Genomic DNA, 27992 nt, shown 5'->3' on the forward strand with positions numbered 1-27992 from the left:
CCTCCTGCTCCTCCTCCTCTTCCCCCTCCTCTTCCCCCTCCCCCTCTTCCTGGGGAAACTGGTGCTGAGTTATTGAACTCGGCGTTGCTCACAATGAACACTCTACTGCTGGGATATGCTCCAGCCTTCATTATTTTTCCTTTTGTATTTAATTAGTCTACCAAGGATTCCCTTTTGCATGTGGTATGAGTTTGCATGTGTGTTTTGCTCTTGAAGAGCCAGCTGGGCCTGGGCATCATTAAACACTTAGTTCCTCGCATTTCCACCACACTGAGTGGTAATCCTTGGGTGCCCTCTGTGTGCTGGACCTTGATTCTTCCCTCAGTGTCCCTGGTCTGACCCTGGTTCCCACAGCTTGGCCACATTGACTTGCTGTGGCCTCCCGCTAGCTCCGCCCTTTGGTCTTCTTTCAGTTCCTTAGGCAGAATGGCTGTCCTAGCTGTCCTAACGAGTATATAGAGTATATAGAACCATTGAGATATATTGACTTTGGGTCTAGTTAATTTAGGCGTGTGATGTTTTTCATTTCCAAGGTTTTTTTTTTAAATAAATTAACTTTGAAACAGAAAGAAAAGAAATACATACTCCCCAAATATAAGTAAACAAGATTTAAAAGTTTAAAGCTATTTTTGAAAGACTGATTTATATTGATTTTTATTTTTGTGTATCAGTGTTTTACCTGCATGTATGTTTGTGCATTGTGTATGTGTAGTGTCTGTGGTGGCCAGAAGAGAGCATCAGCTCCCCCTGGAACTGAAGTTACAGATGGGTGTGAGCCGAGTGTGTGCTGGGAATTGAACCCGGGTTCTCTGCAAGAGCAGCCAGTGCTCTTAACTGCTGAATCATCTCTCCAGCCTCAAGTGTCTGTCTTTTAAAGCGGCTCTTTGAGTGGCTGAGTTGAGTTTATGAAAACGCATTACATGAGTTTTGGCTTGAGATTATGACAGCTTTCATCTAGGTTGGAGTCAGCCCCAGACAAGACTGCCAAGTTGCTTTACATGTTCATGCAAAATGGCATTCTCAGCACTAGTGATTATAAAATCAAAATATCAATCAACTCTGAAAATTGCTCTGTACCCTGCACCCTCACATATTCAGCCAAGATTTAATTGTTTAAAAGGGAACAAGCTCATCATCTCATTAATGTGCTTATCTGCTTTAATCTTTAATAAATGGCAAGATCAAATGCACACCAAGAAGTTGTTTCAAAAGAAACGTGTTTACCATTTGTTATCAGGCTATGTTTGATTTGCACAGTTCTTTTATACATTTGCATTCCTGGAGCCATGTACATCCTCACGGGCAGAAGACTCATAAGCAGGCGAAGGCTCAGAAATCTTGCTTTACCTCACAGCTGTCACTCACATCTTACCTCCTCCTTCTCTGCCTTTCTTAGTTTCCAGACTTGCTTTTTCTCAGTCTAGCTTTGTCAAAGTCAGGCAAGATTCATGTCAGTGGTTTAACATGCACAGTGTGACTATATACAAGGAGGTCCTCTCCTGTAGTCTATATGACAAAACATTAGTTTCTGTAATACTGATGAGTTTAAGCACTAATCGTGATTTTTCTTTACCTTTGAAACAATTTTTAAAAGACTTTTTTGTTTGTTTGTTTGTTTTGTCTTTTGTTTTTTGAGACAGGGTTTCTTTGCATAGTCCTGGCTGTCCCAGAACTTGCTCTGTAGATCAGGCCAGCCTCCAAACTCAGGGAACTGCCTGCCTGAGTGTTGGGATTAAAAGAGTGTGCTACCACTGCCTGGCAAGACACATTATTTTTAAAATAACATGTGAATATGTGTTTATATCTATGTGGGGGATATATGCATGTGAGTGCAGGTGTCTATGGAATCCAGAAGAGAGTGTAAGAACTGGAATTTCACGCAGTTGTAAGCTATTTAGTGTGAGTGCTGGGAATTGAACCTAGGATTTTTGCAAGAGCAACAAGTGCTCTTAACCACTGAGCAACCTTTCTACCCCCTCCTCCCCGCTTTTAAGGCAGTTTTAAAAGAACAAATATCCATATGAAGTATAGTTTACAAGTTTGGTAATAAGCTCTGTAAATGAACTACCATTTGCATTTAACAAAGATCTTACATCTTGTGCTTGCAGAACAGTTTCACCATTTCTAATTTTTAAATACAAATCCCCTAATAATGAGTCACATGAAACAATGGAGTCAAAGTAACTCAGATTTCATTTCCTTTTCTTGATCATCACACTCTACCACCCTGTGCTTGGCTTACACTGTGTAAACGCCAGCGTGCGTAACACCACAGCAGTGACCCCCTGCGGTCTGCAGAGTAGCGGGACTGAGTCCAGCCAGCCACACATGTGCCTGATAAAAGACCCAGTGTCAAGGGCAGACAGTGGGTGTCAAGTGTGCAGGGCCTGTGCAACGCAGGGGGTCCTCCGTGCTGACTCCACCTGGGACTCAGAGTTTATAAAAGAGGGAGTTAAACCACACTGTGCCCTGCAAACCCAGCAACTGCCATCTGTCTTCTGCTTCCATGAATAAAGAGCTCAGAGGTCATTGCCTGCATTCTTTTCTTCCAGCCCTCCAAGAACTGAGGATGGAGGTAAGAGGCAAGCCGTGGGTCCAAAATCTGCACAGATAGGTGAGTAAGGTGTGCTGCAGAGTTAGCACCCCCCCCCCACACACACACACAAGGCTAGGCCAGAGGAGCTAGTTCCCAGCACATGGCCTCATGGGAAAGAACAGTACTGAATATAGAATTATTTCCTTACTTAAGATGAGGTCACACTGAAGCAGAGCTGAGCCCTCCACCTGTTGCCGGAGGGCTTCTCTCCAGGTTCCCCAAGCCCCGCAGTCCCACAATCCACATATAAAATAATCACTCAGACGCTTATATCACTTATAAACTGTATGGCCGTGGCAGGCTTCTTGCTAACTGTTCTTTTATTTTAAATTAACCCATTTTTATAAATCTATACCTTGCCACGTGGCTGGTGGCCTACCAGAGTCTTCACATGCTGCTTCTCCTGGCGGTGGCTGCAGTGTCTCTCCTCCTTCTTCCTGTTTCCCCAATTCTCCTCTCTCTTTGTCCCGCCTATACTTCCTGCCTGGTCACTGGCCATCAGAGTTTTATTTATATAGAGTGATATCCACAGCATCCACCCAGGATGAAAGGTGTCCTTGTAGGAAAAGAAAAGACACAGGACAGAGTGGGGTGGGGTGGGGGAGTTCTGTGTGACAAAGGAGGCAGAGGCCAGGTGGTCACAGCTGCAAGCCAGGGCCAGCCAAGATGCGTAATCCCACTGGAAGCTGGGAGAAGGTGAAGGACTCTCTCCCCGGAAGGACTCTCTCCTCATGCCTCAGAAGCAGTGAAGTCCCATGCACAACTGCCTCTGTGGACTTCCAGCTTCAGGGTTTCAAGTGCATGCATTTCTGCTTCCAGCTGCTTGATTTGCAGCATTCTGTTACTGCAGTCCTGGGAAGTAGAAACAGAAACCTAGAGTGGAGACTATGGACCAGCAAAAACATGGCCAAGGCCAGTTTAGCCTGGGCAGAGGCTGTGGACCTTTGGAAACACATGGCATTCTGATGTCTCACTGGAGATGAAGGTGGGACTCTCCTAAGTCACAGTCATGGGTAAAATCCCCACACTTTGATGTCCAGGAAGGCCACTGTTTTTCATGGTGATGAGCCATAAAAATGTTTACCTTGTGGCCTGGCAGGGTGGCAAAGGCCTATACATCCAGGGCTTGGGAGCCTGAGGCTGGATTATAAGTTCAAGGCATCTGGGCTACAAAAGAGACTCTGTCTCAGCAAAACAAACACAGTCTTGTGCCTTTGATAGGGGGAGGCAAATAGTAGCCATTTATAAACCCACCTAATGCATTCTCAAAATGGAAGCCGGCTCTGCTGGGAGTGTGCCAGACTTGAGCCTTGTACAGAATAAAGCCAGCCTTCCAGCCCCTAAATCTGGCTTCCTATCTCACCTAAGCTGGAAAGAGGTCAGAATTTTTTCGGAAAGATCTCTGATGGCCATTACCCAGGGACATCCACCCAGAGACAGATTCAGTTATGGGAATATAGGCCTCCTATGCCTAAATCATCCCCCAACACTAAGCAGGCTCCAGCCTGGGACCAGGGGTTACAGTCGAAAGATCTTCAAGACACAGACTCTGTTTCAGAAGTGCTTTGGGGGCAGTGAGATGCCTCAGTGGTGCTTGCTGCCAAGTTTGATGACCTGAGTTCTATACCCGGATCCACACAGTGGAAGGAGAGAACTGACTCCCACAAATTGACCTCTGACCTTCTACATGCCCCCACACATGGTACAATACCCACACATATACATACACTAAATAAAAAATCCCCAGAGAAACACACGATAAAGAGGAATCAAAAGAACAGGGTGGCCAGGTGTGGAGGCACACACCTTTAATCTCAGCACTTGGGAGGCAGAGACAGGAGTTCAGTGTGAGTTCAATGCCAACCCAGTCTACACAGTGAAATCCAGGACAGACAGGGCTACTTAGAGAAACACTGTTGAGTCAGAGAGAGAGAGAGAGAGAGAGAGAGAGAGAGAGAGAGAGAGAGAGAGAGAGAGAGAGGAGAATTGAAGCCACTGGCATCCTTGGTATGATGATTGAATGAAAATGCCCCCCATAGGCTCTTAGAGAGTAGTAGCACTGTTGGAAGTGTGGCCTTGTTGGAGAAAATGTGTCACTGAGGATGGGCTTTGAGGTTTCAGAGGCTCAAGCTAGGCCCACTGTCATTCTCTTCCTGCTGATCCATGTGTAGAACTCTCAGCTACCTCTCCAGCACCATGTCCGTCTGTTTGCCACCATGCTCCCCACCATGATGATAATGGACTAAATCTCTTAACTGTAATCCAGCACCAATTACGTGCTTTCCTTTGTTAGAGTTGCTGGTGCCATGGTGTCTCTTCACAGCAATAGAACACTGACTAAGACACTCAGCAATGTTAAACACAGTCAGTTCCTAGCCAGGTTCCCATAAAACTAAACACCAAACTCCACTCCTGTTAGCCAATACCTCATGTCTGGCTTTCAGCAAAAAGTTTCAAAATATCCTAAAAGGAAAAAGCATAGTCTGGAGGATGAAGAAAATACCAGACAGGACATGACTCAGGTGGCTGACCTGGGAGCCAGAACAGACTGAATTTGTAGAGATTCTGAGGGAAGACAGCCAACAGCAGTCAAGAGAGGGAGCGGTGTGATGGGAGATCTCAAACATCAAAAACAAGACACTAGAAACCTATAAATGACAGCTACGTTAAATGACAGATGTCCTCAGTGGGTAAAACACAGACTGGATGTGGCCAAAGGTCAACAGCAACTCTGCAACTAAAGAGGGGAAAACAGACTAGATAAACAGAATACAGTGGCTAGGAGCTTCGGACGGTCCATCCGGTAGGGCATGCTGTACTTCAGACGGTCCATCCGGTAGGGCATGCTGCACTTCAGATGGTCTATCCGGGTAGGGCATGCTGCACTCCATCCGGTAGGGCATGCTGCAGATACGGGAAGAGGGGAGAAGCGCTCTAGGTAGCAATAGCTGGAACTCTCTGAAATTAGCAGAGTAAACCAGGCTGGGAATCTCAGAGGACAGCAATGTGATGAATTCAAAAGCTCACCTGTGTGGCCATTTCATATTTTAGCAGAGAATCAGAGAGAGAAACCAGAAAGAATCTGAGGAAACTACTTCACCAGGGGAGGAACTGATGATTTCCCCCCAGAGACAATGTGAGCCAGGAGTAGGGGTAGGGAATGGAGAGGTGGCTCAGTGGTTAGGATCCTGAACTGCTCTTCCAGAGTCTGGTTCCCAGCATCTGTGTCTGACCTCACAAACACCTGTCTCTCTAGCCCCAGAGGATCTAACGCCCTCTGCTGGCCTCCAAGGTCACTGTGCTTGCATGGCATATGCCCACACAGATGTAGACAACATACCCGCAATTAAAATGTAAATCTTCAAGTAAAAAAATAAGAGAGTGGGTAAATATTTAAAACGTTGAAAGCACAGCCATGACTTGAATTGTACATAACAAAATTATTTTTCAGAAGTAAAGGAGAAAGTTTCTGTCAGATAAAAGCTGAGGGAATGCATTGCCAACAGACCCGTCCTGCCAGAAATGTTAATGGTGAGGACTGGAGAGACGGCTCAGTGGTTAAGAGCGTGTGTTGCTCTTGCAGGGGACCTGGGTTCAGTTGCCAGCACCCACATGTAACTTACAACCATCACATAAGATAAATAAATCTAAAAAGAAGTGTCAAAAGTCCTTCCGGGAGGGAAATTAGACTGGTCAGACAGAAACCGCTGTGCAGAAACCAGGGCAACCACTGGAGGCTTAGACGAAAGTAGTCTACTAAGTTTAATTTTCCTGTTCCCCACTGAGCGGATAGGTGGTCACTTGTTCACTGGGCGACAGCTTTGCTGGTTGTGTGTGATCACAGCGTGTGTACAGGTGAGCAATGGGAGTGTTGCCGTGGGTGTGGGCAGGAGTGAGGAGCTGTGTAACTTCGGGGACGGGGTGGCTCCATAGCAGAGCCCTTGCCTGGTGCACGAAGGCCCTGGGTCTCATCTTATCTGGTGCACTCAGGCCCTGGCTCTCATCTTGCGCTGCAAGAAAACACAGTGCCTTTAAAATGGTTGCAAAGTATATTGTCGAAGTCCTAGGACAGTCATTAACTTAAGAAAATATGGATATCCTGTGAAAGAAGACAAAATGAACTAATATAAACATTAAACTAGCAATGAAAAAAGTAGGAAAAATACAGTGAATCAGAGAGCAGGACTGACCCAGTTATATAATAATAACTTTTTTTTTTTTTTGAGACAGAGTCTAATGATACATCCCTGGTTGGCCTGGAACTCACAGTGCAGACCAGGCTGGCTTCAAAGTCTCGGGGTTTCATCTGCCTCTGCCTCCCAACTGCTGGGATTAAAGGCCTGTGCCACCATGCCCAGCATCAATAATAACTTCAGATGTGAATCATCTAAACACACACCACTTAAAGACAAATTGTCTCACAGGAAGCACTTCTAACCAAGACAGGTGCCGTGCCATATGCCTGACATCAGGTGGACTCGTCTGCCTACATAGCAAAACCAGTTAGCTAAATAAACAAACCTGACTGCCCAAAAGACCAACTCCAAGAAACCCGTAAATAAGAAGGTGCAGACCTCAGGAAGAGGGTGAAGGAGTCACAGAGACATGGTGAAGAACACAGAGCTGGCGTCACGGACTGCCAGGATGGCTCTGAAGATGTGTGTGTGTGTGTGTGTGTGTGTGTGTGTGTGTGTGTGTGTGTGTGTGTGTGCGTTCAGCACAGAGGTCAGGGAACTTAGGGGAACCGCCTTGTGGCATTAATGCTAACAGGGCCAGACAAGTGGCCCTGGACACAGGAAGGTGGAGTCCCGGCCTACCTCTGCAGTGGGTATGTCAGCCGTCAGAAAGGTCAGCACAGTGGCCACACTCAAACAGCACATAAGCCGAAGCTCTGTGCTGTCATCTTCGGGTGGCGGGATGAACTGGAAGTGCCACGCTGTGTCAGAGGACTGGGCGAGAGGGTTGCAGTGCTGTGTGTATCCGATTTCTCCGCCTAGCCAGGACAGCAAACGTGCATGCAAGTGTCACACTGATATCACCACGTTTTGAAAGGACGGTTGTGGGAGATGGTTACCCCGAGCCCCTCCTCTGCACTCCCACACTTACAAGCGGCGAGGACAGCGTGTGGAAACCTTCCAGAAGCACTAGGCCTCTCCCTGCTGTCCCCTTTAGACTTCAGAGCCCATGGGCAGGAAGGCCCATTTCCTTGGAGACCACTCTTTTGAATCAAGACAGCATGCACTTGGCTGTAAAGCGAAAATCCTTCTGCACCCTGGGGCGTCTGGTCCCCGGGGCCAGGCAGGTGAGAGACCATAGGCTTCATGGCAAAAGGCAGGGGTCCTCAGGCAGGGGTCCTCAGGCAGGCCAAATGGCCACACAGGTGCCCCCTCCTTACTGTCAGCCCAAGTTTCCGGGCCTTTGTGTCCCCATTTTTGACAGGACAAAGCTCCTTGTCTCTGCTTTCCTGGGAGAGCTGCCATGCCAGGACTGTGGCCAGGGAGCAGGATGCCCCTGCCATGCAAATTAGACCTGCAGCTTGGTTCTGCCAAGACCTGTGGGGCTGGTGATCTCAGTCCAGTGTCATTCTTCCCTAGAAGTGTGTGTGTGTGTGTGTGTGTGTGTGTGTGTGTTATGTGTGTGTGTGTATGGGGGTGTGTGTGTGGTGTATGAGTGTATGAGTGTGCTCACGAGTGCACGTGTGCCTGTGAATGTGTGTGTGTGTGTGTGTGTGTGTGTGTGTGTGTGTGTGTGTGTGTGTTGGGGAACGGTTTGCTCTGCAGAGACACAGAAACGGCAGAGGAAAGATGTGGAGGTGGGCTGTCATGGGGACTGTTCCTTGCTGCAAATTCCAAGTCTGATGAGGTGAACTGAGCATGCTCTCTTTCTCTTTATAATTAAGTCATCTGGTGAAGGAACAAGTAATACATTTACATGGTTCAAAAGTCAAGATGCTAAAAAAAAAAAAAAAGTTTGAAAAATTCACACCCCCTTCCACTCTGTCCTCCTGTGCTCCCGCAGGAGAGTGTGTGAGCTTTGTGTGATTCGCACACCATTAAAGCAGGGCAAAACGGAACAAATGGGGTATGTGTCCTTCTCTCTGCTCTTTCACGCAAGAAGGATTTTCTTAAACATAGCAGTCTACCCTAGAGGCCTTCCCCTGCTGCCTAGAGAGCTGTGCACAGCTGTGGTGCTCTCTGGCGCACTCTGGGCTTTTAAACCAAGACACTATTGGTAGGAATTTGAGGTAGATTTCAGTGGGTGTGTTTGATTTTCTCATGCCCGCGTTCTCCCACCATGGCTACGTCTTCAGCCTCACCCCCTAGGGATTTGCCTGGGCTACAGGTCATGTGGTCCTCATTTTCTTGAGTCTTTGTTTGTTTTAATGTGTATGGGTGTTTTGCCTGCATGTATGCCTGGGTGCCTTGTGAGTACCAGGTACCTGTAGAGGCCAGGAGAAGGCCTCAGATGCTCTGGGACTGTAGTTACAGACAAGTGTAAGCTACCATGTGGATCCTGGGAATCAATCCCAGGGCATCTGCAAGAGCAGCACACGCTCCTAACCTCTGAGCTATCTCTCTAGCCCTTGTATGTATGTATGTATGTATGTATGTATGTATGTATTTTATATCTTCCAAATGCATACATACATCTATGTGGTTTAAATGAGAATGAACCCCCAACAGGCTGTATGTTTGAATGCTTGGTCCCCAGTTTGTGTAACTGTTTGGGAAGGATTAAGAGGTGTGGCCTTGTTGGAAGATGTATGTCACAGGGGTGGACTTTTAAGTCTCAAAACCCATACTATTCCCAGTTAGCTTTCTCTCTCTCTCTCTCTCTCTCTCTCTCTCTCTCTCTCTCTCCCCCTCTCTCTCCGTCTTCTTCTTCCTCATGGTTGTTGTCTCAACATGTAAGCTCTCAGCTACTGCTCCAGCATCATGCCTGCCTGCTGCTGCCATGCTCCCTGTCATGGTGGCCATGGACTCACCCTCTGCCAAGCTCTTTCTTCCATAAATTGCCTTGGTAATTTAGTGCCTTGCACAACAATTTAAAAGTAACTGAGATGACACCTCCATCGTGATACTACTTTTTGACCCTCGTCAGTAAGTCATTTGAATCCTAGATCCAGAGAGAAGCTGCTGTGGCCGGCCATGGTTTCATCAACACTGCACACACATCTATGAAGAGTTAAGGTAGGTGCTGTTGTCCCCAGTGACATAAGAACGCAGCTGCCTGCCTGGGCTTGGTCCTCACTGTCACAGAGGAAGCTTAGGGGCTGGTAGGGGGTTGCCACTGACTGCTCTTACCCTCCCTGCCGTGACCGGGCAGCTCAGGAGGGACTGGCACTTTGGCTTTGCTTCTGGCATGAAGACAACATAAACAGAGACCCAGCTGGGCTGAGGGCCACATAAGTAAGGCCAGGATGGAAACATTTGTTCCAAGTCTCTGGGATTTGAGGATATCAGTCACCATAGCACAGCAGTGTAAGCTGTGTGTGGAGCAAGCAGCGAGTTATGCAGAAGAAACTAAGCAGTGACCGGCTAGGTATGATTTCTGCACGCCAGAGGACCACGGAATAAATACTGACTGCATCAGCAGGGAGGACAGGAGCTGCAGTGCGAAGGCTACAAGGATGGAGAGCTGTGTTGTCAATGTGCTAAAACTGAGGCGCCAGTAGGATCTCCAAATGGCATTGTCAGGTGTGTGGTTGGATGCAGGATTCTGCCACTCAGGACAAGGTTTAGGATGGACATGTACAATGTGTGGAGCCCGGATTGACAGCCAGGAGCCAGGCTCTGGGGAGAGGGTAAGCAGCCCACTCAGCCCCCAAACGCAAGCTTTTGGAAATCACGGAAGTGCAGGAGGGAGACACAGCTGGGGTGGTCCTGATGTCATGCCCGGGAAGCAGACTCCTTGGGATGTGTCCCCACATGTGCCCTCAAATTCACCATCCTCCTGCCTCTGCACCCCCCCCCCAAGCTGTTGAGAAATACAGGTAGTACCACTACATTTGACCTAGGATGTTTCAGTTGGCGAAAGAGAAACTCCAGATAATCAGGGGCTTGGAGGGTTGAAGTCTGTAGAAGCATTGGCTCACAACTGACCTGAGAGGACATTGTAAGAACATGGGAGTGGGCCGTGCAGTGATTTCCCTTCTGTTTATGATACGGGAATTGGTTTCCTGTGTTCAGCGATGATGCACAGTAATTTGATTTAAAGGAGTCTTAATAATTCTACCTATGGTACATAAAAATATGCCACAAAAATGGAGGACTCAGGTATGAGATGGAAATCCTCACTTAGCTTGCCTAGCATGCCCAAGATGTGGGTCTGAATCTCCCTCTCCTCCCTCTCTCCTTCTCTCCCTCTCTCCCTCCCCTCCCCCTCCCCCTCCCCCTCTCTGTCCCTGGCCGCAGAGCATTGGATTGGAAGCTTCATAGCTGCTTAGGCCAGCACCAGTACGGGGTGGAGAGCCCAGAGCTCCCCCTAGTGGCCAGTACTGCTGAGGGTGCCCGCTCTACCTCACCTAGCAGGGTACCTTGCTTGAGGCAAGAGGTCCCTTCCCATCTTTCTCCACTGGCCCTAGTAAGTGCTTTTACCATTTCTGGAAATGCCTCTGGCCTTGCTGACCACCAGTGAACAAGGGCTACTGTGTACAAGCAAGCCAAATGGACCCTTAAATAGCATGCTTTCCCGCGGGACAATATTTGATGGGAATTGTGAATTCGGGGAGGATTAGGATTAGAATGGAGAAAGTTTTGGCAATGAAATTATTTAAAAAACAAAACAAAACAAGACCTAGCCAAGGCTTTATGCAAGCCAAATACTCATGAGCCTGCCCTCCACCACACTGCAGGTTCAGTTCCAAATCACGGTAATGAGGTGAGCGGCACAGCAGAGTCATGTGGCCGTTTTTGGAGATTGCCGTGTGTTAACTACATCGATGAGGAATCTGCATGCCCTCTTGTCATCTCATCTTTATTTTTAGTGGATGTGTCGTTGTTGCACATGTGCAGTGTAATATTCCAACACTGGTCACCCCCTCTGTTGCCGCTCCTTCCCCATGTTACCTCAGTTCCTTATACCTTACTTCTTGGTCCTGGCCCTAATGACTTGCTTGGCCAGTGGATCAAGGTGGAAGTGACATTCTGAGGCCAGGTCACAGTTCCTGCCTGGATCTCCCAACAGTAGCTGAGTTAGGAGTCTGCTGCGGTTCCTAGTGACAGTGACCCAACTATTTCAAGACATCCAGATGTCTCCAATTAATTGGCAGCCCCAGCAGCCACTGACTGCCACCACATAAGAGACACCCAAGGAAGAGCAAGTTCGCTCAGTCACCCACATAGGCTTATAGCACCATGTTTAGGGATGGTTTAAAAAAAACAAAACATAATAAATAAATAAATAAATAAATAAATAAATAAATAAATAAATAAATAAATAAAAATAATAAAAAAACCAGGAGTGGAAAAACTAAAAACCAAACAAACAAACAAAAAAGCTGGGCAGTGGTGGTGCACGCCTTTAATCCCAGCACTAGGGAGGCAGAGGCAGGTGGATCTTTGTGAGTTCAAGCCCTGCCTGGTCTACAGAGTGAGTTCCAGGAAAGGTGCAAATCTACAAAGAGAAACCCTGTCTCGAAAAACTAAAACTAACAAACAAACAAACAACAACAACAACAACAAAAAAAAAACAGGAGTGGACACCTAGAGAAACTGCATAAAGCCACAGTCTACTGGCCAAGAACTGGTGTCCTCAGAACAGAGAATCGTAGCCCTTCCTCAGAGAAGCAGCAGGCATTCCCAAGTCACACTAAAAGCAGTGGACAGTGATGGGGTACCAGTACACATAGGTTGCACTCATTTGTGTATCCTAGCAACCACCCTTTAAATAAATGAGTATAGATCCCTCTTGCAGCCACAATAACAAAAATGTCTGGAAACAGCATCAACTCTTTGGGTACATCCAGCTCCTGGCACAGCCCTCCAGAGAGGCTGGGAGAGGCTCCACAGTGAGCTCATTGGCAGACCTTGGGTATTGAGAAATGTCCAGCAAAGTTGCAAGTTTGGTACTGCTTCTGAAGGACTGGACATGTTCTCCTGTGCTGTCACAACGTCAGCAACGTCACTTCGCACTGAGCTGGAGATAAAATGGCAGCGTAGGGTGGCTGGTCTGGTGGATCTGGAAGGGAGACCTTCAAGTACATGCCAGTGATGGAGGCAGTGGGGAAACATAGCGCCAAGTGAGTCACCTCAGCTCGGTGCCAAAGGTGGTGGTAATGGAAAACCACATCGATGCCAAGTGCGTGAGTTGCCTCAGTCCTGCTCATGTGAACAGCTGACAGTGGGCAGCTCTGCCAAGCCTGTATGCCCTGAGTGCCCAGCCCAGATGGGCAGATAACCTCCCAGGAGAGGCCAGCAGCCCCCCTCTTCTATTGGCTTGGGGCAGATGCCAGCCTTTCAAGGGTGCTGATTTTTAACTTGCCTCCCAGGGGACCCCAGTGGGAGTCCCTCTCAGACCTTGGCACTTTGAGGGCTGATGGACATTTGATACTCAGAGTTGACATTGATATTGGTGAGAATCTATCTGGACAAGTTAAACCCTTTGGGGCTCCTCAGCTGAGCTCAAGCTCTCTTTCAGCCCACAGTGTAGAAGTCTCTCATGGAGTGGAGTCCTACCTCTACCATCAGCTAGCTTGAGAAAAATCACATTTCTCCTCAGACTTGATTTCCTGCTCTATTCAATGTGAGTAACAATGCCTAGTTTACATGGTTATTGGACAGACACTACAAGAAAAATCTTACTATGTGCTCAAGATATGGGGCATGTACCTTCTACTATCCCCACTAAACTTGGCTCCCTGAACCTAGGCCTGCCTGCCTGCCTGACTGGCCTGACAAGGGTCTCTGACCACCCCTTCCTCTACAGATGTTAGTAAATCATTGCATTCATGAGTGACGGTGGCCAGGCAGAGGTACCCCAGCCTTTGGAGGGAAGACTTGATCTACAGGTGCTACTTGTCTCTACGAAAAACCTCCATTGTGCTCAGCATGTGCAGACTACAACAGCCTGACTCCGAGTCTTCTCTCCAAAGCAAAGGGGAAAAGAGTCTGTGTTAGAGGTTTCAAACAAAGTGGGGCAGGAGATAAGATGCGAGGCAAAAATAAAAGAAGGGATTTTTTTTTTTTTTTTAGGATGGAAGCGGTGCATTTGTATCGAGGGATGTATGTGGAGCAGATCAAACCCAGAGGGATGGCAAAGCCTTCCCCCAGTGAGGCTCAGAGGAATAACAACATCTTCCTCTGGTCCAAATACCAATGATTACAAATGATTGACCAGTGGGTGCAAAAGCTAGCAGCTACATCTTCCTCCTCTAGGATGACTGCAACCTGAGACTGCTCCCCACAGACCTCCACTGATAATGCCGAAGCCCTCTTCCCTGTGCTGCTTATGTGATAAAGGCCAAGTGTCTGGGCTGTGCAGTAGGTGCCCTCCATCAGAGCAAGCACAGCCCGCCGCATCCCAGCTTTTCCAGATGCGCGTCTGCCGTTGCCTTCTTCCTGCATTGCCCCTGTCAGGTTTCCAGGACCATGCCAAGCAGGACGTGCCAGGGGCGGGCTGAGGGGGAACAGGCAGGGATGAAAAGAGGTCCCCAGCACCTGAGACTGTATAGTGAGCAGAACTTTTCCTCCAGAACTTAAGGGGAGGGGCAGGTGGGGGCCTGTGTTGGCCTCCTTGTGCACATGTCCTCTCTCTCACACACAGACTCCTGGAGATATGACAGAGTGAGGTACTCACCAAGCATCCCTGCGCACCAGTGCTGTTCTAGGAGCGGGCACCCTGCTGCATGGAGTCAGAACATGTCATTAGCACGCAGTATCCTTTTCTTCTTTTTTGGGGATGTGGTCTCACTGTGAAGCCCTGGCTGGTTTGGAACTCACGATATAGACCAGGCTGGCTTTGAACTCAGAGATCCCACCTCCCCAGGGCTGGGATTAAAGCTGTTCACCACAGTGCTTGGTAATACCAGGATTATTGCAGGCTTCAGGTTGCCGGAAGGGCGGTGCCAAGGTGGACGGCAGAGGGGCAGACTGCTGCATGTCAAAGCAGTCTCCCTGAGGATCCACCCCATTAATGTCCTCACCTGGACCGGATGCAGTGCATCCTAACTCCCATGTAGTCCATGCTGCCCATCACCCCCCTGTGCCCCTTGCTGCTCTGCGGCTTTCCAGACAAATGCCTCCTCCAAGCCTACTCTCACCGTGGGCTTCCATTGTGTGTACCCTTCTCCCAGGTGTGTGTTTCCCCAAGTTCGTCTCTACCTGGGGGTGCGGCATCCTCCCCCAGGTGCGTCCGTCCCCTTTCACCCCGTGATCTCTACCTAAGCACACCCTTCCTAAAGGTTCCCCCGTCCCTGGGGGCACTTGGCTCTGAACTTTCTTTAGGATTCTGCTCAGCTCTCACTGCCACGCTCTCCTCACCACCTGTTGAAAGCACAGCTGTCTGTCTGTCTTCTGTCTCAGGTCCACAGCTCCAGCGACAGTCGGTTCCTCATCCAGATCCGCCATAGGAGTTCCTTAAGGTGCATTTTTTAGAAAATATGTTCTTCACTCTATCTTCAGACTCAAAGCAGTGCCGGCCTATCACAGGTGCTCAGAGCTTACCCAGAGTACACGGATCTGGGTACAGCCCGCCCCTCTGCACCAAGCTTCTGGAAAACAGGGGACTCACTTCTCCCACAGTGGTTGCTTGTTTCGATACTACCACAGCATGGTGACTGCGACATCAGGAGAGGTTCTCCCAGGGGCCAGCACTCACGGGGAACTAACTTCCCACGTCAGTCTGTGAACACGGTTTCCCTGGAGGGTGACGTCACTGGGCTTGCACTCTCTGGCCAGTAACGACATTCCATATGCCCACAGCACCAGTTCCATAGGAAACCTACAGATTCCCACACAGGGAGTGAGGTCCCATAGCCACCCCTACACCTTTAGAACACCCTTAGAAATGCAACAGGAGAGTCTGGGGACTTTGATATGCAGTGGTGGTTGCTCAACATGGGCTACCGGGGTGAGCCTGCCGCACTGTCTCTCTCTCTCTCCCTCCCGTCCTCAGCTGAGTCCTAGCTTCCCAAGCCAACAGGGCCTACCGGGGGTGGGTTGTCCTGCCCTTGCCTAACTGGATCCTGCCTGCCAGCCCTCAGAGCTGTGTGCAATTGGGAGCATTTCAAGTTGCTGGGACCCAGAGGGCTGTCTGGGGTCATGCATCTATCTATAGAATGAATGAGTTCATCCTACTGCAGGCAGGGCATTGGTGTTATGGCGACGGAGGTAAGCTAATAAACGTCCCTTTCCGGGCTCTGCCACCGGAGGGAGAATCATGAATCAGGCAGCTCATAAATAGCCACAGGACACATGGCAACTCCCACCCTGCGTGTCTCCTTGGATGCCTTTGTTCTCCTCTGGGCTCCCTTTGCTGAGGAGTCGACATCTGAAGAGCTGTCTCCCTGGCTTCTAGACACAGGCCTTCCACGGGTCCCCTCCGTCCAGAGAGGCGAGAGTGAACGATGTGACACAGGAATCCACCGGTCTCAGTGGCTTATTTCCCTGCTCTACTCTGTCTCGGGTCCTGATTCTCCAGGACGGTGCCCTTCCAAACAACGGACTGCCTACTGCAAGCTTCTGTGACGCCACAGTCTGCCTGTTGGAGTGAGGGGGGTAGGGAATTTGCAGAGTTGGCATCCTCAAAGGCTTCCGCCTGGAAGGGACATTCTCGGAGCGGCTGGCGAAGATGGACTAGAGAGGAGAAGGGGTTTCCAGGGAGATATGGGAAAGCATTTGGTCGCTTAGGGTGCAAATGTCTCCACCACCACCACCTCACATACAATAAATATGTTAATGCCTCATGGGACTCAAAGAAGAGGCAGATCGTGCCTGTGGAGGAACTCTGGGGGTCAGGACAATGAAGCCCACAAAGGGCATTTGAGTCACGAGCTTTGCAAGTCTGGCAAGAGTCCAAGCAGAGATGGTTGAGCAGCCCTTGAACTGTTCAATAGGGCCTCATACTGGCTACGGCTGGCATCAGCCTAGAGGCCTTTTAGCTAAGAAATAGCTTTCTATGGGATCAGTCCCGTGACAAGCTGGCCAGTTCCTTTCTGGTCTCTATGGGAGACAGGGTGAGCAGAAGGAGACAACTGTACCTGTAGGGTGGGTTTGCTCACCCAATCAGAGATGGTGGATGGGCCTGAACACAGACTAGCAGAGGAAAGGGTAATTATATACTCCGAGAGGGACAGGCCAGGAAAGACACTATGGGGAAGGGGCTGAAGGATGTGTGACACCCATGGGATGGGGTCTTCATAAGTGACAAGTAACTGAGCGTGTAACCACAAGGCTGGTCACACCATCCTGGACAGAGCATGGCACCTGGGATTGGACTGAGATGACGACAGAGCTGGAAGAGAGAAAACAGCCTGCCCACAGCAGTGGGCCCTGCAGCTGGGGCTTCATCCCATGGAACCTTCTTAGTGGCCATTTGAAATGAGTCTACAGGTCTAGGACCTGGAAAGTCCTACCTGTTTACCCACTCCATCCTCCACGGGCAGTGGCTGCCTTGACTGTGGAGACCCTTCGCTCTGCCAGCTGACCTCTTACCGGGGCATCAGGCAAATCCCTGGGCCGAGGCAGGGACTCTGCACCTGCAGGGACTGAAAGCTCACTGCTACAGTGTCCCTAAACCGGACCATGGGGACAGCCACCAAGCAGGAAAGGTCTCCAGTAAAGTAAGGTGACCCTCCCCAGGCCGCTCCATCTCCTGCCTAAAAGGCCTGATAGGCACTGACCAGTACACAGGCAAAAAAAAAAAAAAAAAAAAAAAAAAAAACCTGCAAGTGGCCACACATGTCAGTGCCAGCTAAATAAAGCTCTTACCAAAATGGTCTGGAGAGGAAGTCAAGATGGGTTCCCTGAGAAGCAAAGGCACTCATAGGCATCTTCCGGGAAGTACAATGTCCCTGAGCCTTCACTTGTGTGTGAGCGTGAGTGCACACATGCTGTGGTGGAGCGCGGAGGTCAGAGGGCATCTGTGACTCTGTTCTCCCCCTCCAGCTTGTTTTGAGGCAGGGTCTCTAAGGTTGTTCCCGCCATGCTGTGCACTCCAGGCCAACTAGCCCACTAGCTGATTCTGCAGGCTTCTCCTCCTGTCTCACTGTAGAAGGCCTGGGATTGTAGATGCGCCCTGCTGTAGTTGTTTTATGTCTGCTTTGGGGACTGAACTCTGGTTGTCAGGCTTGTATAGTGTGGTGATTTGAAGAAAAAAAAAAAAAGGCCCCCAAAGGGAGTGGCACTATTAGGTGTGGCTTTGTTGGAATAGGTGTAGCCTTGTGGGAGGAAGTGTGTCTTTGTGGACTCGGGCTTTGAGGTCTCATTTATGCTCAAGCCATGCCCAGTGTCTCAGACCACTTCCTGTTGCCTTTGGATCAAGATGTAGGACTCTCAGCTCCAGCACCATATCTGCCTGCATGCTGCCTTGCTTTCCATACATGGAGATAATGCACTAAACCTCTGAAGTATAAGTGAGCCACCCCAATTAAATGTTTTCCTTTATAAGAGTTGCTGTGGTCATGGTGTCTCTTTACAGCAATCGACACCCTAAGACACATGGTAAGCACTTACCTACAGAGCATCTCACTGGCCCTCGTTTTAACTGTTAAAAAGTTTCAGATCGTGTGACACTGAACTCACACTTCTGGGTCCCAACCTCTCTTTAGTTCCACCTCAGGACCTGGACACACAGCATTGGGCTCTGGCTTGGCTGAAGGCTTCCCCATTCCTGCTCCTGACACTTTGAAGGAGTTCGTATGGGTGTCTATCTTTATTTGGGGTAAAATACCTAGGACTCTGAAGTGTTATGACGTGTTCATTACTTTTCTATTGCCATGACAAAACCCTTAATGAAAAAAACTTAGGGGTTCATTTTGGCTCCTGGCCACGGGGGACCATGGAGGAAAGGATGTGGAAGATGAGGCTTAGGTGGCTGATCACATTGTGTGTACAGTCAGGAAGCTGAGCGTGAACAGGAAGTGGGACAGGGCTATAAAATCTTATGTCCCTGTTCCCAGTTACCTACTTCCTCCAGCAAGGCTTTGCCTCCCAAAAGTTCTGCAGCCTTCCAAGACAGCGCCACCCACTGGCGACCAAATGGTTGAACACATAGCCTATGGGGGAAATTTCACATCCAAACAGCAGCATAAGGTGTATAACGTAGAACAACACATTCTGAAAATAAAGCTCAAGGCCCAAGTGAAGACAGATGTGGTTGCTGGTCCAGGAGCAGGCAAACATCAATTTCAGGGAATGCGAAATGCAAACACATACCCATTGTCATTAGCTTCAAATAAGCCCTCATGTGTGTATCACCTGTGACCCCTCAGGATGGTCACAACCAGTGTGGGAGGCACAGAGGTTCTTGGGCTCACAGATAAGCACTAGAAGATCCAGGAATGTTAAACACATAGTGTTGTTCCTTCAAAGGAGGGGGGGGGACGCATAACCTGTTATCAGCTCAGAAGGCTGGGAGCAGACGTGGTTAATAGCCTGGTGACCTTGGTGCTATCTGTGTGGACAAGACCACACCAGATCCTTATTGTGAGTTTGGCAATCTATAGAACTCATCTTTATGAAAGGTGTCACATATGGTCAATCTATAGAACCCATCTTTATGGGAGGTTTCCAAGTTTCAATGGGCTCACATCTTAAGCTTTATTGTGCACACAGGATTGAGTTAATCCTCAGAAAAAATGTGCTGTGCTTAAATATGCCTAAAATAAACTGCTCAGGGTCAGACTCTAGAAGTTTGAACCAATACCAGTTACTTAGTTGTATTGAACAAAAATACCTTCTTGCCTCCTGAGGATTGTTACTCTGCCAGTTCAGGCTCCTCCCTCCCTCCCTCCCTCCCTCCCTCCCTCCCTTCCTTCCTTCCTGTTCTGTTTTATTTTTCTATCAATTTGACACAAGTTAGAGTCATCTGAGAACAGGAACCTCAGTTGAAAAATGCCCCATCAGATTGGCCTGACTGATGTGTGAGCATTCAGCCCCCTGCAGACAGTGCTAGCCTTGGGCAGGTGGTCTGGGGTTATATAAGAAAATGGCCCTGCCTCAACTGAATGTACCAGGCTCTGCTGACTCCCCATGGGAGACCTTGCCTTGGAGGAGGTGGGAATTCAGGGTGAGTTGGGGGGGGAAGGCTGGGGGTGGGAGGAGGGAGGGGAGGGGAATCTGTGGTTGGTATGTAAAATGAATAGAAAATCTCTTTTATATATATTTATATATACTAAAAAATAATAAATTCTCTAAAAAACATTGTGTTCCTAGGTATATGTTTATTATATCAGATGGAAAACATCTAGAAATTAAAATTTTAGATTTTTAAATCAAAGCAATTTGGAAAATAGCAGTCAACTAACTTAAACTAGGTGGTCCAATTTGTTGGATCACATGTACAAGGAAAGCAAAACATGGAACCGTTGTATAGACTCTGTTTACTCTTCTTCAAATAGCTGCACAAGTTTGTAAGGAAGAATGAGCTGAATGGGTGATCCTGCTTCCCAGGACTTCATGTGCCAGGTAAATGCTGTACCACAGAGCCACAGAGCAGGTGCATGTCTGGGTCTGCCTGCACCATGTCCTTTGTCCCTCATCCTGCAGTGTCCAGCCTTGTGGGTGGGGTTGGCTCCCTGCTGTCATCATCTCCTTAACTCTAGCACGTGCCTGTCACTGCAGCATCATGTGAGGCTCCCCCATTGTGTCACTGGGGTTGGGCTCCCTCCTGACCCTGAGGGCGTTCTCTGTGCTATATCCATCCCTAGCCCTAGACATGTACCAGGAGACTGACCTGCAAGGCCTGTGCCTGCAGCTGCGTCCAACAGGAAATCCTGGCTAATCAGAGGAGAGAGGGAGGAAGATGTGTTAGGCAGGCCAGCTGTCATCACTGGGAGGAAGTAATTGACTGAGAATGAGGAAGGATTATTTCAGCTCACTGCTTTGGAAGGTTCGGTCTGGGATCACTTGGCCCCTTGTTTGGGCTTTGGCTGAGCAGCACAGCATGGCAGGAGCACAGGAGGACAAAGAACACAAATCACGGGGCAGGGAGCAGAGGGAAACATGGGTCCCAGGGCCCCAGAGTCCTCTTTGAGCCAGTGTCTCTAGACTTCGCACTGGAGTCCACCTCACAACGGTTCCACCACCTCCCGATGCTGCCACTCTGAAGATCAAACCTTGAACACACCCTCTTGATCACATGGCTCCAAGCTCCTGCCTCCCCTTGGGGTCTGGAGACCGCAGCTCTGTCCCTGGCTCTGGCATGGCCTGCCATCCCTGGGCTCCTGTGCTGGTGCTACATCTTGTCTCTACTTGCCAGGTTCCTGCCTCTACCCCTGCGTGATTTCGTCACTGTTTCTGCTCTAGGGGTGGAGGTACAAGGTCAAATGGATCCTTTATGCTTTTTCTTTTTAAATGCCAAGTGGTTGGTTTGCTTAAGGAAATTAAAGTGATGGTTGGTGGAAATTGTCTTTTCAATTTTTGTTTTGTCTTATGAGACAGCATTGCATGTAGCTCAGGCTACCCTTGAACTCTCTAGGAAACCAAGGATGACCTTGACACTCCAATCCTCCTGCCTCCACCACATTAGCATCTCCGAGCCTCCTGTTGTGCCACATTCAATGAGTTCACTGTTAGGTAGTGGTCCTTGTCACCCATCATCCCAGCCACCCATCACCCCTTCATTCACCCTCCATCACCCCCCCCCATCATCCTGCTCTGCCCATCACCAGGGTTTTTCAGTTTTCCAAGTTGAAACCATCCACTCTAAACCCAAGCCTCCCCAGTCCCAGCTCTGACACATTCCCTTCCTCTGAGTGCTCAAGGGACCTCACCTATGTGAAATCGTTAGGTCCCCACCTTTTTTGTTTTGTTTTTCGAGACAGGGTTTCCCTGTGTTGTTTGGTGCCTGTCCTGGATCTTGTTCTGTAGACCAGGCTGGCCTGGAACTCACAGAGATCTGCCTGGCTCTAAAGGTGTACGCCACCACTGCCCGGCCCGGCCATTAGGTCCCTTTGATTCTGGCTTATTCCAGTTTGTTTCGGTTACTATGACTTAACCTCATTCAGTACAACAAACTCAAGACCCATCCATGCCACCGTTGGACTGGTTTTCCTCCTTTTTAAAGGAGGAAATATAGCCTTTGAATTTTTTCTTTTTCTTTCTTTCTTTTTCTTTTTTTTTTCTTTTTTTTTTCTTTTTGTAAAAAGAAAACGCAATGGAGAACCTGATGTTAGTTACCGAGATGCTTTGCGAATTGTCTTACAAAATCCTAAGTGTTACCACTAGGATACAGGGTCCAGTGACACTGTTGCTGGTGACCCCTGACCTTTCCAGCTCCTCCACTGCTGCCTGGTGAGCTAGATTTCAAACCTCCCAGCTGACCCGTCCCTCCCTCCATGCACCCTGAACCCTTCTTTCCATTCCCCTGGTGGGGGTGTCCAGTGACACTGTTGCTGGTGACCCCTGACCTTTCCAGCTCCTCCACTGCTGCCTGGTGAGCTAGATTTCAAACCTCCCAGCTGACCCGTCCCTCCCTCCATGCACCCTGAACCCTTCTTTCCATTCCCCTGGTGGGGGGTGTCCTCCTTTCTTCTTGATTCGGTTCACTGTAGCCCTGCCAAACCTGTGAGCCAGATCCCTCTCTCAGCGGCTCTCCTCTCTCCTTTAACCCCTGCTGTATCCCCCCTCCCATCTTCCCTCTGGGTAGGGGAGGCAGAACCTACCTCTCGACGACAGCCCTCCAGGGTCATCTGCTGGCCTCCTGCTCTCTCGGGCATTGTGATGTCCAGAACAACACGGAGATTTGACCTGGCATGGATCACAGGCTCCGCCCAAGGCTGCATGGTGTAAGAAGGGCCTTGAACTTCATGAACACGCCTCATCTCTTTAGAAAGAGAGATGTTGTGTTTTCGGGTGGTCACATGGCTGTGTTCAAGGCAGAGCTACAGTGAGGCCTGAGGCTGACACCCCCTTTACCTTCTACATATAAGCACAGGTTGGGCTCTTCCAGGGAGAAATGCAGTGGACCACTGTGACCTCCGGAGAAAAGTTCCAAGGAGTGGGGTGTCAGATATTGTAACTAAAGTACTCCTGTGTCCTAGCCTGCCGATGGTCAGGACAAATCTCTCTCACCCACCAGTCCTGCAGCCACTCAGACCCAAGTAAACACACAGAGGTTTATATTATTTATGAACTGTATGGCCATTAGCTCAAGCTTATTACTGACTAGCTCTTACACTTAAATTAACCCATAATTCTTATTTATGTTGAAAAGTTACCACATGGCTTGGTACCTTTTCTCAGTTCTGCCTTCACATCTTGCTTCCTCTGTGTCTGGCTGGTGACTCCTGACTCAGCCTTCCAGTTCCCAGAATTCTCCTTTCTGCTTATCCCGCCTATACTATACGTCCTGCCTGGCTACTGGTCAATCAGCACTTTATTTATTAACCAATCAGAGCAACACATTCACAGCATACAGAGCGATATCCACAGCAAGGTGTGACTCACAAGGTAGGATGTGGGTGTCTGAACAGGAGGTCCCAAGAGAGGAGAACTCTACCCTCAAAAAGCAAGTTTGTAGCTAGGCTTGGTGGCACATACCTGTCATTCCACCCTCAGGAAGCTGAGCTAAGGAATCAGTCTCCAGGTTCAGGCTAGCCTGGCTGTACATGGTCTCTACAAAACCAAACAAAGTTTGGGTCACTTACCCTGCTCACCTTGACTTCCCAAGGCCATAGTCCTGGCTAGGTTAATGTTTCCTCGTATCCGGTGAGTTCCAGAACCAGCTGAATCACGGTTATACAACAAAACGAAAAGCCAGTCTGCCCATGTACTCACCTGCGCCCATGCCTCTGAGCCGGACAGCCCCTCCTAACTACCTCAGGATTAAGCTGCAGCCCTTCATCCCACCATCTCCCCATGCCCCCCCATCCCCTCCATTCCCTCCATCCCCTTACCTGCAGCCTAGAAACAGGCCAGAACCTACCATTCTTCCTGGGGACCTAGTCACGGGGTCCTGCAGAGAGCTCTAGCCCACCCACACCCCCATGATGCCGCTAACGGAGGTGGTGGGTTTAAGAGAAAACAGTGTCTCCCCTGCTCCCCTAGAGAGACAGAAAGCAGCGTGGGAGCTGTGACACTGGAATGTGGTTTACGCCAAGACACAGGCACCACCCCCATATAACTGCAGGGCACTGCTGGCATGGTGAACTGGGGTGGGGGTCATTCAGTGAGTTCCATACAGGGACACGGGTGGCTCTGCCACTCTCTGACCTCAAGTCTGCTTCTCTGTCTGCCTGTGAAGGCCTGGATCCAGAACCCACACAATGTGCCTTCCACCACTTTTCATTTGTTAGAGACAAGTCAGTACACCCAGCCCACACTCATGGGAAGAAATGAGATGCCACGGGCCGTAAAGACCTCACAGGTCTCAGGGCTTTTTAAACGGCCATCGCCTGTATACCCGCCCCAGTCATTTTCATTCCCCCGTGGGCAGAATCAACTCACCCAGCTGGGCACTGCGAGGTGAACCACCATCCCAGCTGGGAGGCAGAGGCAGGAAGGTCCCCAGTTCAAGGCCAGCCTGGGCAACCTTAACTCAGACATTCACCCCTCCTCACTTCCCCGAAAACCCACTCAGCTGGCAGGAAGTGTTACAGATGCAAACCCGGAGTACTTTCCACAGAGGAAGACAGAGAGAGGAGCTCAAAGGGCAGGGCGGAGAGCAAGAGCCGAGTCCACCTCATATCCCAAGCCTCATCTACTCGAGGCTCAGATACACCCAGCATCTTGGGGCAGTCCTCAAGCGTGGCTCAGGTTTTCTAGCCGTGGGGACAGGCCTAGGACAAACACTCTGCGTCTCCTGTTCCAAGTGAATGGAGAAGGAGAAAGTGAGTCCTGTGCCCTCTGTCATCCCTCATGGCAAGCGGCCCAGGTTTGTGTCTCTGAAGATTCCTGCCAGTTGGATTTGGGGAGCCAACAGTGTCTTCCTTCGGCGCTCTTGTTAACCCTGTGCATCCTCGCTGGCCCTTCTCTCCAATACGAGTCTTCTGAAAACTTTGTGTGTCTTTTATGAACCTCATCGGGGCAGCTGATCTCCATTGTCAACTTTATGGGATTTCAGATCTCCATGGAAACAACCTCTGGGCATGTCTGTGAAGGAGTTTCTAGATTCAAGTTAACTGAAGACCCACCTTAGGTGTGTGTGGGTGGCACCACCCCAGGGGGTGAAGTTCAATATCGCATAAAAAGGAGAGTGTGAGCTGAGCCCAGATCCATCTCTCTCTACCTCCTGGCTGCAGATGCAATGTGACCTGCTGCTCCATGTTTTTGCCACATGTCGTCACTGTCACAGTGGACCAGGCCCTCAAACCAGGCGCCTTATTTTGTGGCTTTTATTGGGCATTTATGTAAATGAAAAAAGTAACATAGAGGTCCCACCATTGCTGCAGGGAACTCTGCTTATGCCCCCCACTTCCATTCAGTGCTTCTAGGAGGATGGATCCCCTCAGATTTCCTGACACCTCATTGGAACAGTCAATTTCCAGGCTGCTCTTCAAGGATTCCATCACCTGCCATTCTGCTGACCCCATTCCAGCTTCAGAGTGCAGAGCTCACTAAAGCCCTGGCATTTAGTCATGTAACCTGCAAATTTTACAAAGCCCCTTCTATATGCAAGCAAGCCACTCAGTGTTGGGGAATTTTCAGGAGGCCAGGATCACCTCGGACTCCCGTGGGTGCCATAAGATTGATAATGTGGCAATTGGAGGATCCGAAAGGAAAATTAGAGGCCCACACCCACCCCAGGCACTGCAGCTGGGGGCAGCTTCCTGAAGAAGGTAGGTTAATGGAGGCATCCTAACTCATGGAGAAAGTAAAGAGCATGCAGAAGACATGCGTGGGTCCAGAAGGTCGGTTTATATGAGGGACAGTAGGAGCCTGGAGAACAAGGCCACAGGACTCAACCAGGAACCACCGTAATCCTGCCTGTCCATGCTGGTACAAGGACAAAATATATGCAATAAATCACTCAACAAATGTTTGCTAAGCAACTACTATGTTCCTGCCCTCAGAGAGCTTCCAGTCTGGTGGGCATAGTTAGTCCTTTGCAGGCGGTAACTGAGAGTGGCGGGCATGGAGGAGCTGAGGGGGCGCCTTAGTTTGTGTGGAGGGGTACAGCATGTTTGGGCTCAGCACCCAGAGCCCGATAGTGCCTGACTGATAAGAGACTGAAGTGCCTGCTATTACGGTCCAAGGGTCTGCTCAAGGCAGAGCCGTGCAAAGGCTGTGCTCAGAGTGAGCTTGCTGTACTGAAGGGGCAGTGGTGTGAGTGGTAGGGCAGGCAGGGGTGGGCATGCAGGGAAGGGAGCCTGCAGGGCAGGCAGGGGAGCGCATGCAGGGAAGGGAGCCTGCAGGGCAGGCAGGGGTGAGCACGCAGGGAAGGGAGCCTGCAGGGCAGGCAGGGGTGGGCATGCAGGCAAGGGAGCCTTCCGGGCATGCAGGGGTGGGCATGCAGGGAAGGGAGCCTGCAGGGTGGGCAGGGGAGGGCATGCAGGGAAGGGAGCCTTCAGGGCATGCAGGGGAGGGCATGCAGGGAAGGGAGCCTGCAGGGCAGGCAGGGGTGGGCATGCAGGGAAGGGAGCCCTCAGGGCAGGCAGGGGTGGGCATGCAGGGAAGGGAGCCTGCAGGGCAGGCAGGGGTGGGCATGCAGGGAAGGGAGGGGTGGGCATGCAGGGAAGGGAGCCTGCAGGGCAGGCAGGGGTGGGCATGCAGGGAAGGGAGCCTTCCGGGCATGCAGGGGTGGGCATGCAGGGAAGGGAGCCTGCAGGGTGGGCAGGGGAGGGCATGCAGGGAAGGGAGCCTTCAGGGCATGCAGGGGAGGGCATGCAGGGAAGGGAGCCTGCAGGGCAGTCAGGGGTGGGCATGCAGGGAAGGGAGCCTGCAGGGCAGGCAGGGGTGGGCATGCAGGGAAGGGAGCCCTCAGGGCAGGCAGGGGTGGGCATGCAGGGAAGGGAGCCTGCAGGGCAGGCAGGGGTGGGCATGCAGGGAAGGGAGCCTGCAGGGCAGGCAGGGGTGGGCATGCAGGGAAGGGAGGGGTGGGCATGCAGGGAAGGGAGCCTGCAGGGCAGGCAGGGGTGGGCATGCAGGGAAGGGAGCCTTCCGGGCACAGCTTTGGCCAGGAAGTGGTGGGCATGTTACTGGACTCTGTTGCTGTAGAATATTATTTTAAGATCTGTTACTTGTGTTTATGTTGCATTTGTTTAACTCTGTGAAGCTGAGTTACCTTGCCTGTCTAAAACACCTGATGGTCTAAAAGAGCTGAACGGCCAATAGCAAGGCAGGAGAAAGGATAGGCGGGTCTGGCAGGCAGAGAGAATAAATACAGGGAGAACTCTGGGAGGAAAAGAAGAGCAAGAGAACAAGGAGAGGAGGACAGTAGGGGCCAGCCACCCAGCCACCCAGCCACCCAGCCACCCAGACAGCCACGGAGTAAGAGTGAAAGATTTACAGAAGTAAGAGAAAGGTAAAAGCCCAGAGACGAAAGGTAGATGGGATAATTCAAGAAAAGCTGGCTAGCAACAAGCCAAGCTAAGGCCGGGCATTCATAAGAATAAGCCTCCATGTGTGATTTATTTTGGGAGCTGGGTGGTGGGCCCCCAAAAGAAAAAAGAGTAAAAAAAGCAGAGTAAAAAGCAACTAACAACACTCTGTATTTCTTCTGACTTACCTCAACTGGGAGGACAATGACCCTGCTCAGGGAGGGGTCTATGGCACCTAGACAAGGTGGAAGGGCCAGCAGAGAACTTCTGAGAAGAAACCCCGAGGCTGTGAAGAGATGGGAAGGGCACGGGATTCAGAACCTCAGGCCCACCAGGACGCAGCCCCGAGTCCACAGCTGATGGGTGACCTTGCTTGTCTCAGTCCACAGCGCGGGGGTGACCCTTGCTTATCACTCTTGGGTGAGGGAAATGACCTAAAGCCCTTTTAACATGCTAGGGGGTTATAGACGCCCCGTGTCACCATGAACAGAGGGACCAAGACACACCGCCAGGGCTAGCCCTTCGACTCCCCACCCAGCTGGACTTTCCATGGGTCCCTGCTCTAGCAGATTAGGCCTGAGATGTGCAAGACTACATGCGGTGGGTCCCGCCTCCTTGCCTCTTCCTGCAGGGCAGTCCGTGCTATCTCCAGTCCCGGGACAGAGGCTCGCTGAGGTCCCATCGTGCGGTCTGGTCTGCCTGACTCTGGACAGTGGGTGACCAGTTGGGCTCCGGAGACGCTGGGCATAAAATCCAAGC

At 50.1% G+C, this 27992-nt stretch overlaps 2 protein-coding genes across 15 annotated transcripts in view; one reads left to right on the forward strand and one right to left on the reverse strand.

Annotated features, from left to right (window-relative positions):
- Positions 1-45: 45 nt before the first annotated feature.
- Positions 46-27990, reverse strand: LOC143272446 (uncharacterized). 13 transcript variants are annotated; one of them, XR_013050019.1, is made up of 7 exons: positions 27853-27990; positions 27422-27519; positions 23296-23798; positions 22419-22532; positions 5370-6606; positions 3136-3448; positions 46-2784 (listed from the first exon to the last, which is right to left on the reverse strand). XR_013050019.1 is itself a non-coding variant. In XM_076567327.1 (7 exons), exons 3-6 carry the CDS (start codon positions 23363-23365, stop codon positions 3326-3328), a joined length of 438 nt encoding a protein of 145 aa, XP_076423442.1. In that variant the 5' UTR covers positions 23366-23798; positions 27422-27519; positions 27853-27990; the 3' UTR covers positions 46-2784; positions 3136-3325. The 13 variants fall into 13 exon arrangements, 4 of the variants coding, with proteins under 4 accessions (XP_076423442.1, XP_076423441.1, XP_076423443.1 ...); XR_013050017.1 differs by lacking the exons at positions 23296-23798; positions 27422-27519; positions 27853-27990 and adding exons at positions 7414-7589; positions 14393-15170; positions 22989-23285; XR_013050016.1 differs by lacking the exons at positions 23296-23798; positions 27422-27519; positions 27853-27990 and adding exons at positions 7414-7589; positions 14393-15170; positions 22672-22977 and having other exon boundaries at positions 22419-22579.
- The window catches only part of Aldh1l1 (aldehyde dehydrogenase 1 family member L1), a 49276-nt gene continuing 48366 nt past the window's right edge, over positions 27083-27992 (forward strand). Inside the window, exon 1 of one of the 2 annotated variants that reach the window (XM_042273640.2) lies at positions 27083-27217. The gene's annotated coding sequence lies outside the window, so the exon portion shown is untranslated. The remainder of the gene's footprint in view (positions 27218-27992) is intronic. The other variant, XM_076567325.1, reaches the window with a different exon arrangement.

Source organism: Peromyscus maniculatus, chromosome 3 (assembly GCF_049852395.1).
Source record: "Peromyscus maniculatus bairdii isolate BWxNUB_F1_BW_parent chromosome 3, HU_Pman_BW_mat_3.1, whole genome shotgun sequence".
NCBI lineage: Eukaryota > Metazoa > Chordata > Mammalia > Rodentia > Cricetidae > Peromyscus > Peromyscus maniculatus.